At 55.9% G+C, this 11,053-nt stretch overlaps 2 protein-coding genes across 2 annotated transcripts in view; both read left to right on the top strand.

Annotated features, from left to right (window-relative positions):
* Window positions 1-1,164: 1,164 nt before the first annotated feature.
* On the top strand, window positions 1,165-4,142 carry RLN3 (relaxin 3). The gene is made up of 2 exons (XM_034791703.1): window positions 1,165-1,676; window positions 3,418-4,142. The coding sequence occupies exons 1-2, from the start codon at window positions 1,277-1,279 to the stop codon at window positions 3,684-3,686; spliced, it is 669 nt and encodes a 222-aa protein (XP_034647594.1). The 5' UTR covers window positions 1,165-1,276; the 3' UTR covers window positions 3,687-4,142.
* Window positions 4,143-6,701: 2,559 nt separating this feature from the next.
* Window positions 6,702-11,053, top strand: part of IL27RA (interleukin 27 receptor subunit alpha) — a gene marked incomplete in the record, with an annotated part of 16,801 nt that continues 12,449 nt past the window's right edge. The window contains 2 exon segments of the mRNA XM_034792892.1: window positions 6,702-6,831; window positions 10,726-10,835. Coding sequence (XP_034648783.1) covers window positions 10,769-10,835 — 67 coding nt within the window.

The raw sequence follows: 11,053 nt of genomic DNA, 5'->3' as shown, positions 1-11,053 counted from the left end.
GGGGTCAGAGCTGCCCATGCGGTGCTGCCGGGAAGGTTGGAAGCTCCGGAGGGCCCCGCTCCCTTGGACCGGATTCTCCCACCCCTTGTGAGGATCATTAGCCCCACTTCATCATGGGGGGAAACTGAGGCACAGAGGTCTGGGACTCTCCTGATCTGTCACAGCCCGTCAGCCGTAGAGCTGGGGACAGACCCAGGAGTCTTGTCTGTCTGCTTTGCCCTCTCCATCCCTGGAGGCGTTATGGGGACCTAGGCTTTGTGGATGGCAGACGGGCCATTCCCTATAGGGAAAGCTGGAAGAAAGCCGGTTGTGAGGTGCTCATAGCTACTCCAATCCCAGCCTCTGCAGCAGGGGGCACCATAGGCAGCGGTGCAGGAACACATGCAGCCAGAGGTTTCAGGGTAGCAGCCGTCTTAGTCTGTATCTGCATAAAGAACAGGAGCACTTGTGGCACCTTAGGGACCAACACATTTATTTGAGCATAAGCTTTTGTGGGCTACAGCCCACTTCTTTGGACGCTGTAGCCCACGAAAGCTTATGCTCAAATAAATGTGTTGGTCCCTAAGGTGCCACTAGTCCTCCTGTTCTTTATGCAGATACAGACTAAGACGGCTGCTACCCTGAAACCTCTGGCTGCATGTGTTCCTGCACCGCTGCCTATGGTGCCCCCTGCTGCAGAGGCTGGGATTGGAGTAGCTATGAGCACCTCACAACCGGCTTTCTTCCAGCTTTCCCTATAGGGAATGGCCCGTCTGCCATCCACAAAGCCTAGGTCCCCATAACGCCTCCAGGGATGGAGAGGGCAAAGCAGACAGACAAGACTCCTGGGTCTGTCCCCAGCTCTACGGCTGACGGGCTGTGACAGATCAGGAGAGTCCCAGACCTCTGTGCCTCAGTTTCCCCCCATGATGAAGTGGGGCTAATGATCCTCACAAGGGGTGGGAGAATCCGGTCCAAGGGAGCGGGGCCCTCCGGAGCTTCCAACCTTCCCGGCAGCACCGCATGGGCAGCTCTGACCCCTGGCCTTGTTACCTGCGGGGGTGAGGGGATGACAGAGGGGTGTGAATGGATGATCCATGCACTGAGGGGTGTGTGTGTGTGTGTGTGCACGCACAGAGAGCTGGTGGGGGCTGCCTCTGACTCGCTGCCACTGTCTGTCCCTCCGCCGTGCGGCACGGCGATAACCAGCAAAAGGTTATCAGCATCTCGCTCCCTGGCGGCACGGCAATAACCCGCAGAAGGTTATCAGCGTCTCGCTCCCTGGCACCCGGGGCTGATGCCCCCTGCTCCCCCGCGCCCACAGAAAGGTCTCTGTGTGCCACTCGAGCGACTCGGCCAGCTCATTGGGGAGATAGCGCCAGAGCCGATGGCCAAAGGCCACCCTTTGTGCGGTGTCTCCGAGGGGCTCCTCGGCAGGGAGGGGGCGGGATGGTATAAAGGGTGCTGCCGTGGGGATCAGGAGGCAGCTGTGAGCTCTTCTGTGGCCTTGGCGTCTATCTCGCTGCCCCAAGCAGCCATGCAGAAGCTCCTCCTGGCGTTGGCTTTTGGGATGCTGCTCTCGGAGCCGAGGCTGGGGGCTGAGGGCCGGAACCCACCCTACGGCGTCAAGCTGTGCGGGAGGGAATTTATCCGGGCCGTCATCTTCACCTGTGGGGGCTCCCGCTGGAGACGGGCAGGTGAGAAGGGGGGCTGGGGCGGGGTGTGCATGGCTGCTGGGTACCCAATTGAAGGGGAGTGGGGTCTGCTGGTTGGAATGGGAGAGGGAGCTGAGAATCAGGAGTCCTGGGTTCTATTCCTGGCTCTGGGAGAGAAGTGGGGGGGGGCGGAATTGGGAGTCAGGACTCCTGGGTTCTGTTCTTGGCTCTGCCACTGACGTGCAGCATGACTTTTTGTCAGTTCACTCCCCTACTCCGTGCCTCAGTTTCCCCATCTGTAAAACCGGGATCAGTGTCCCTACCTTGCCTCCCCCGAGGTGGGGATTGTGAGTCTTAATTCAATGTTGGTGAAGCGCGCTGCGGCTTGGGTACAGTCCAGGCGTGACTGAGTGTCTGTTCCCCCCCAGCACCGCCAAGGTGGGGTGTGGATCGCTGCTCAGTTCTTAGGAGCAGCACAAGGAGCCCGGGTCGCCCAGAAGGGCAGATCTAGGGTCCCACGTTTATTCCCAGAGCAGATTTGCTCCCATGACAAGTCAGAAGCCAACGGCAATTTTTTCCCCTGGGAAATTTGCCAGCGCTGCCTGCCTCATCGCCCACCAGCTGGGGGGATCTGTGATGGGGCGTACGAACCCCGCGTGGCCAGGAACGGGTTACCACGCTGCATTGGCTCTGTCGGCCCTGCCCCGGTGTACCCACAGCGAGCGTCAGCGCTGGAGCTGATCCCCACGGTTTGCTCCTCGAAAGAAGCTGGGCTGAGGCCAGCGAGTGCCTAGAGATTGCAGCCTGCCACTGTCTAGTCCTGACGAGGGGCTAGTGATGGATTTGTTACCTGGGACTTGTCTGTTGTTCCCGCTGCAAGTGCCAGCCTGAGCCCTGACTTCTATCCCCGGCTCGGCCGCCAGCCCCGCAGGGGGACCTTGGGCATGTCCCTTCCCCTCACCGCGTCTGTTTCCCCATCTGTAGAATGAGGCTTTGATCTGTTCAGAGAACAAGACCTTCAGGGCAGGGACTGTCTCTCCCCTTGTGTCCGTGCAGCACCTGGCACAATGGGGACCCTGCTCTTGGCTGGGGAGGAGCCAGGGTTCTGTGCGGCATTTGGTGTGATGGGGGGGGCCCCCGATCTCAGGGGTGGGGGGTGGTCTGGTGCAGTGGAGACACTGACTTTGTTTGGGGGGAGGGTGCGTTGTCGGGGCAATGCCCACATGATGGGGTGGGGGCCCCGATCTCACTCAGAAAGGGGTGTCTGTCCAGTCACTGTGATGGGGGGGGCCCCAATCTCACTCAGGAGGGGGGCGTCTGTGAAGTGACTGGTGTAATGGGAAGCGCCGATCTTGGGGAGGGGGTGTCTGTGCCGTGCTTGGCGTGATAAGGCACCTAGGTTTTACTTTTGCGTCCCCAACAATACTGTTTAGGGAGTGACCTATTGGCAGGGTCCGTTGGGTCTTTAGGAAAGAAACTTACATGTCAGAATGAGAAGACAGAGAGACCAGGATAACTTCAGAGGGGAGCACTGTGTGGCCACCTCTGCTGGCTGGAATCAGAACAGCTTGTCTGTGTGTCATAGGCCCTATACTGCTAACAGCAAGAAGGAGATTTTCCCTTCAACTCAACTCAAGCGGAGAGGTCAGTGCTTGGGAGCAGGAGGAACTGAGTTCTAGTCTTGCTGTTGACAGGAAGTTGTGGCCTTTTGGAGCCAGGTCCCCGGGTCTTCCTCTTCCGTTCTCTATGCATTAACCCCTTCCCTGTCTCCTCCTCACTGCAGGTGATCTCGATATCCTGAGCAGCCCCCCTGCAGGGGAAGACTCCGCAGAAGCCGCCTCCAGCGAGTGGGATGCCAGCCGCCTGCCCGGGACGCTGTCCCACCAAGACCTCTCCTCCGACTACCACGAGAGATGGAGAGGCAAACCGGGCCGCGGCCTCGTCGAGGAGAGCTGGCCTCTGGAGCGCGCCGTCCGGGACGTCATGGCGGGGCTGAGCACCTCGTGCTGCAAGTGGGGGTGCAGCAAAAGTGAGATCAGCTCCCTGTGCTAGAGGCAGGGGGTTGGGACGAGGGGGGGCGGGGCAGGGTTCGGCACAGGGCACCGCATGCTGGTACTGGGCCTTCAGCTCGCAACAGGGCAGCTCTGATTGGCACCAGCGGAGGATCTGGCCCTGGGATCGCGGCTGCAAGTAGAAACCCGCCGTTAAGAGCTCTGCAGTTGCTCAGCCCACTGGGAGCTCTGCCCGAGTGAGGACTGCAGGGAATGGGCCATGGAAATGTATGTGACTTCAGAGAGGGGTAATGTAATGCTGGGGGTGGCCCCCTGGGAGGGGGCAGTGGGGGACTCCAAGGTCCTGGGGCGTATGGAGATTGGAGGCCGAGTTTCGATATGGACACGAAGAAGGAACCAGATGACGAATCTCGCCCCACCCTTCCCCTTCCAGTTGTGGTGTCACCCCCACCTTGCCTCTTCTTGTGCTTGTATTCAGGGTTAAATAAAAGATCAAAAGAAACGAACAGTGTGAGAGGGACTCTGGGATCAGGGGGACGCACTGGAAAATCGGAGTGACTTAGCAGGGGCTGGACCTTCCCCAGAGTGCCTCCTGCTGGGGCAGGAGTAGCCAGGAGCTCTCCTCCAGCCGGCACATCTGCCCCGTTCCCTATCTCACCCCCTGTTGGGAGAAGCCAGGACTGCAATGGCTGTGAGCGACCCTCCCACCGCCGGCACATCTGCCCTGCTCCCTGTAACACCCCCTGCGGGGACTGGAGCACCTGAGAGCTCTCCATGCACCCAGCTCTCTTGCTCTGTTCCTGCAGTGGGAGAGGCCGGGCGTGGAGTAGCTGGTGCCCCAGCTGTGCCCCGTAGTCCTTCCTGGGGAAGCCCCTGGGCTGAGAATTCCCGTCAGCTTCTAGCTCTCTTCCCTGTGGGCTTCTGTTTTATGGCGAATTCCAGGAATGATTCTCCTCTTACTTCCCGCTTCCAGTCCGGCCTTGGCGATCAATGCATAACAGCGAGGGTTGGGCAAGCTTGGTAAACACCACTCGCAAGGGACGCTCTCAAAACCCTGTGTGTGTCCTCTGTTTGTCCAGCCCCTAGCAGAGCGGGGTCCTGGTCCATGACAGCAGTGCCTAGGCACTATACGCTCCCTAAATCCCCCACAACCCAGGTGCTCCATGGCCGGGCTCAGAGAAAAGAGGTTTTCACTTTAGCAAAGGGCTTTTCAAGAGGAGTAGAGACAGCTCCAGGGGCAGGGCAGGGCAGCGCCCCGTGGCTGGTGGGCTGCAGGCTAGATAGTCAGCCTTCAAATCTGTGGGGCTGATCAACCATCACCCTGCCTCTGGTGGAGTCAGTTAGCTTAGTGCTAACCACTAGCCCCCAATCCCCTCCCCATGCTGGGGAGAGAACCCAGGAGTCCTGGTGCCCAACCCCCTGGTCTAACCACTCTACCCCACTCCCCGTCAGAACTGGGAATAGAACCCAGGAATCCTAGTGCCCAACCCCCTGGTCTAACCACTCCACCCCACTCCCTGTCAGAACTGGGAATAGAACCCAGGAGTCCTGACTCCCAGCCTGTCCCCGCTCTAACCACTCCACTCCACTCCCCTCCCCGTCAGAACTGGGAACAGAACCTAGGCGTCCTGACGTTCCTTCTTTGCTTTCACATGTCTCCTTGCATTGGCCTCTCCGTAATGCGGGATATTGTTAGATGCACGTCAGTACGTTGTGTGGCACTGGACAAATACTGTTGCTTAGTGTTTGGCTCAGGAACCGAGTTCGGGAGTGAACCGTTCTACTTATTGCTGGGGGAGAGAGACTGGGCTAATGCAGGGGGGGCCAACCTGAGCCTGAGGAGACAGAATTTACCCATGTACATTGCCAAAGAGCCACAATAATACGTCAGCAGCCCCCCATCAGCTCCCCCCCCCACTCCCAGCTCCTCCCACCCACCGGCAGCCCCACTGCTCAGCGCCTCCCCTTCCCTCCCCATCAGCTGTTTCCTGGCGTGTAGGAGGCTGGGGGTGGAGCGAGGGCACGGCAGGGTCAGGGGAGGGGGCAGGAAGGGGTGGAGTGGGGGCAGGGCCCATGGCAGAGCCAGGGGTTGAGCAGTGAGCACCCCCCAGCCCATTGGAAAGTTGGCGCCTGTACTGCCAGCCCCGGAGTCGGTGCCTAGACAAGGAGCCGCATATTAACTTCTGAAGAGCCGCATGTGGCTCCGGAGCCACCGGTTGGCCACCCCGGGCTAGTGCTTAGAGCAGGGGACTCGTGGGTCCGGGCGCCTGGGTTTTGTCTCCGGCACTGGGAGAGGAGTGTGCTCTAGTGGTTGGATTAAGAGGGGACGGGAAGCGGGACTCATGGACTCTGTTCCTGGCATGAGAGGGGAATGTGAACTAGTGGTTAGAGCAGCGGCAGGGAACTGAAAAACGGGACTCCTGGGTTTTATGCCTATTGCTGGGAGAGGAGTGAGGTCTAGTGGTTAGAGCAGGGCTGACTCGATGGTCTAGTGGTAAAAAAAAAAAAAGAAGTGGGTAAACTAAACTCCCTGAGCCCCAGATCCGTAGTGGGTCAGCTCTGTCTACCCCAATTTGCTCTCGACGACACTCCTGGGGTGACCGGAAGTCAGGATTTCTGGGTTCTCGTCTGAGCTCCGCTCGGCACATGGGTAAAGCAACAGACTGGGGGATCCCCAGCTCTGCTGTGCGGTGTGCGGTGATTGGCTTCTCCTCCTTGCCTGCGCCCCCTGTTTAGCACAGACACTAAACACACCGCCCACCCGCCTTCCGGCGCTAGCTCTGCGGGACGGGCGCCCCGAAGAGCCACCCAGGCGATGCTGCAAACTTTCAGAAACTCTGCCTGGGGGCTTGTTCCGGTGCCTCGGCAGCTGTGTGTGTGTGTGTGTGTGTGTGTGTCCGCACGCATGTCCTGTACAGCTCGCTCAGCGAGTATACAACCGAGCGCTTCCTGCTTCAGCACAGCCTCTTTCCTGTTCACTCACTGCCGGCCGCTTTGTCCACATTCCCGCTCCCCAATGGATGGCAAGGGCTGGGTGGCCACCGGGCCCCAGAGACAGGCGGCCGGGACCATGTGAGCCCCTGGCATGTGGTCTGATTTTGCCACCGCTTCCTTTCCCGTCTGTTTCTCTGTTCCTCTTTCCTTCTACCAGTGAAACTCGGCCGCAGACTCCAACTTTAAGCCAAGTATGTGACTGGGGTTGCAAAGTACCTTGTGGAGGGGGTTATGGGACAATGTTGGCTGAGGGGTAAGGATGGGGATGGACGGGGGAGGTTATTGGGTTAAGGTGATGGGGCCCAGCTGTTCCCAGATCCAGATGTGTATGTGGGGGGCGGGGGGACTCTGCATTTCCTCCCCCCACACCGCCCCGGACAGGGAGGGCTGCAATGGAAGGGGTGTCTCAAAGGGTAGTCCGCGGAAGATCTCTCTGGGTGTTCATGTGTTTGGTTTGTGCTATGGAGTGTGTGCAGAGGAGGGTAGCAAGGGAGAAGCAGCACAAAGAGCTGTTTGGCACAAGCTCTACTGAGTCCAAGAATCAGGACTCCTGGATTAAATTCCCAGTTCCGGGAGGGGAGTTTGGGCTCGTGGTTAGAGGAGCGGTGGCTGGGAGCCAAGATGCGAGGGTTTTGCCCCTGGCATGAGAAGGGAAGTGGTGTCTAGTGGTTGGGGGTGGGGCTGCTGGGAATCAGGATTCCTGGGTTCCATGCCCAGCTCTGGGCGTTAGGACTAGTGGTTAGAGCGCGGGGGCGGGGCTGTAAGTCAGGTCTCCTGGGGTCTATTCCCAGCTCTGGGAGGGGAGCTGGAGTTAGAGGTGCAGCAGCCTGTGAGTCAGAATTACTGGGTTCTATCCCTGGATCCCTGGGCAGCACAATATGGGGAGAAGGTGACCAGCCCTCTGTGGAGAAAGAAGTGATTCAGGACTATTTAGAAAAACTGGACGTGCACAAGTCCATGGGGCCGGATGCGCTGCATCCGAGGGTGCTAAAGGAGTTGGCGGGTGAGATTGCAGAGCCATTAGCCATTATTTTTGAAAACTCATGGCGATCGGGGGAGGTCCCGGATGACTGGAAAAAGGCTAATGGAGTGCCCATCTTTAAAAAAGGGAAGAAGGAGGATCCGGGGAACTACAGGCCAGTCAGCCTCACCTCAGTCCCTGGAAAAATCATGGAGCAGGTCCTCAAGGAATCAATTATGAAACATTTAGAGGAGAGGAAAGTGATCAGGAACAGTCAGCATGGATTCACAAAGGGGAAGTCGTGCCTGACTAACCTAATTGCCTTCTATGAGGAGATAACTGGCTCTGTGGATGAGGGGAAAGCAATGGATGTGTTATTCCTTAACTTTAGCAAAGCTTTTGATACGGTCTCCCACAGTATTCTTGCCGGCAAGTTAAAGAAGTATGGGCTGGATGAATGGACTGTAAGGTGGATAGAAAGCTGGCTGGATCGTCGGGCTCAACGGGTAATGATCAATAGCTCCATGTCTAGTTGGCAGCCGGTTTCAAGCGGAGTGCCCCCAATGGGCATTGTGCCCATTACAACCTTCCAGCTTCCGGGCTGGAGCCAATTAGGGTCAGGAAGGACCTTCCCTATGGGCCGATGATCCCCTCCCTGCGGGGTTCTGGAACAGCAGGTGCCAGGCACTGTTGGGGTGGGCTCAGGCTAGATGGACCTTGGTGCTGATCCAGTCCGGCCTTTCCTATGTGCAGTCTGTGCGTGAGCGCAAATTGAGGCCTTGCAGAAGTGCAAGTCGGAGCTCCATTTCGTCACCACATCACTGGTTTCCCGTCAGACTCCCCCATTTCTCGGTTTTTTTGGGTCTTGTTCTGCGCTTTTATTTACTATTTTTTTGCTTTCGACATTTAGATCTCACCTCTGTCTTAGAACTTTAGCCTGCCACCCGTCACTGTGGACTCTGGGCACCTCCCACATTAAACCCATGGCAGTAGCATGGCCCAAGCAGATTTCATGGTGCTCCAGCCCTTCCCCTTTTTGTGGGGTCAAATCTCTGCCTGGGGTGTAGTTTGTGGCCTTGATTTTTATTCATTTCCTTTAGTTGTTCGTGGCAGTTTTAGGACCTTTTGTCTCCTCCGGTATTTTCTTCCCCACCTTCCCATGAGAAGACTATGGATGACCAAGAAGCTTGTGCCCCCAGAGATGCTGATGAACCGAGAGGGGAAAACATTGATTTGTTTAAAAACAACAACAACTAACAGATTTGTTAGTCTTTAAGGTGCCACCAGACTTCTTGTTTTTGGGATACAGACTAACATGGCTACCCCCTGATACTGATTTGTTTATTTCATTAGTACCTATTTAACTCAAATGCCTGAGGAGCAGTTAGGAGCAAAACTATCTGGGTTAAACCCTGCAATTCATAGAATCATAGAATATCAGGGTTGGAAGGGACCTCAGGAGTTATCTAGTCCAATCCCCTGCTCAAAGCAGGACCAATCCCCAACTAAATCATCCCAGACAGGGCTTTGTCAAGCCGGGCCTTAAAAACCTCTAAGGATGGAGATTCCACCACCTCCCTAAAAAGAACAGGAGTACTTGTAGCACCTTAGAGACTAACAAATTTATTAGAGCATAAGTTTTCGTGGACTACAGCCCACTTCTTCGGATGCATATAGAGTGAAACATATATTGAGGAGATATATATACACACATACAGAGAGCATGAACAGGTGGGAATTGTCTTACCAACTCTGAGAGGCCAATTAAGTAAGAGAAAAAAACTTTTGAAGTGATAATCAAGCTAGCCCAGTACAGACAGTTTGATAAGAAGTGTGAGAATACTTACAAGGGGAGATAGATTCAATGTTTGTAATGGCTCAGCCATTCCCAGTCCTTACCTCCCTAGGTAACCCATTCCAGTGCTTCACCACCCTCCTAGTGAAATAGTGTTTCCTAATATCCAACCTAGACCTCCCCCACTGCAACTTGAGACCATTATTCCTTGTTTGGTCATCTGGTACCACTGAGAACAGTCTAGGATCCATCCTCTTTGGAACCCCCCTTCAGGTAGTTGAAGGCTGCTATCAAATCCCCCCTCATTCTTCTCTTCTGCAGACTAAACAATCCCAGTTCCCGCAGCCTCTCCTCATACGTCATGTACTCCAGGCCCCTAATCATTTTTGTTGCCCTCCATTGGACTCTTTCCAATTTTTCCACATCCTTCTTGTAGTGTGGGGCTCAAAACTGGACACAGTACTCCAGATGAGGCTAACTAACCACCTGCTAACTAGACATGGAGCCATTGATCACTATCCGTTGAGCCCGACGATCTAGCCAGCTTTCTATCCACCTTACAGTCCATTCATCCAGCCCATACTTCTTTAACTTGGGGCAAGAATACAGTGGAATTCTTTAGCTTTGCTAAAGTCAAGGAATAACACATCCACTGCTTTCCCCTCATCCACAGAGCCAGTTATCTCTTCTTAGAAGGCAATGAAGTTAGTCAATTAAACAATAACAATCAGTAATGACTCCCTAGCTCTTATCTAGTGCTTTTCATCCTAATTAACATGGCACACATTAAATGGAGGAACCCCAGGTTCCGTGATAGTTCTCAAAATGTAAGTGGGGAATGAGGATCAATCAGATCTGTTTCTAGTGGAGTTTGCTCTTGGCTCGTCTATCTAGCAGCCCAAGGTCTAACACGATCCAGGGGCTGGAAGCTGAAGCTAGACAAATGCAGACTGGCAAGAAGGCGTTGTTGTTTTTTAACAGCGAGGGGGGTTGATCACTGGAACAGCTTACCCAGGGTCGTGGTGGCTTCTCCATCGCTGACAAGTTTTCAGTCAGGACTGGATGTGTCTCTCAAGGCTCTGCTCTGGGAGTTATTATGACGATGTTCTCTGGCCTGCGTTAGCCAGGAGGCCAGACCAGATGACCACAACGGTCCCTTCTGGCCTTGGGATCTATGCCTCAGGAGCTCTCGAAGCACTTCACACAGGATCACCAGTAAATGAAAGGCAGAGAGAGCTCCCAGGAGACCCCCCGGCAAAACCAGAGGGGGCCAGATCTGCTGCGCTAAGGGGGTTCCCAGTGTACAGACCCTTGCTCCTTGCTTGCCAGGTTGTTGACCAGCTCCCTCTGCTCCCCATGCGGGGCTGGCGCCATGAGGAAGAGATGGAGGGGAGCGTGGCTCCTACTGCTGGCACTGGAGACCTTTGGGTTTCAGGAAGGTGAGAGCTCAGTTTCAATTTCCCAGGACACCCAAGTCCAGGTTCTGATTTCGTCTACACTGGGGTAAATCAGGAGTGACTCCTAAAGAGTCTATTGCCACGCATGGATGGAAAGCCAGTCCGGGTGCTGTCAGAATCAGACCCCTGCTCTGTCTGAGGCTCAGTCCCAGGCCCCAGACCCACCAGGCTCCAACTGCCCCAATGGACCGCAACAGCCT

Source organism: Trachemys scripta, chromosome 16 (assembly GCF_013100865.1).
Source record: "Trachemys scripta elegans isolate TJP31775 chromosome 16, CAS_Tse_1.0, whole genome shotgun sequence".
Classification (NCBI taxonomy): domain Eukaryota; kingdom Metazoa; phylum Chordata; order Testudines; family Emydidae; genus Trachemys; species Trachemys scripta.
Note: the sequence above shows the minus strand (reverse complement) of the source record. Positions and strands in the feature narration are given on the sequence as shown.

Bases quoted from the DNA above. Each gene is read 5' to 3' on its own strand.
- RLN3 (XM_034791703.1), top strand. From the start codon at position 1,277: ATGCCCCCTGCTCCCCCGCGCCCACAGAAAGGTCTCTGTGTGCCACTC. The intron at 1,677-3,417 runs GTGAGAAGGGGG...TCCTCACTGCAG, and splicing joins CTCCCGCTGGAGACGGGCAG to GTGATCTCGATATCCTGAGC.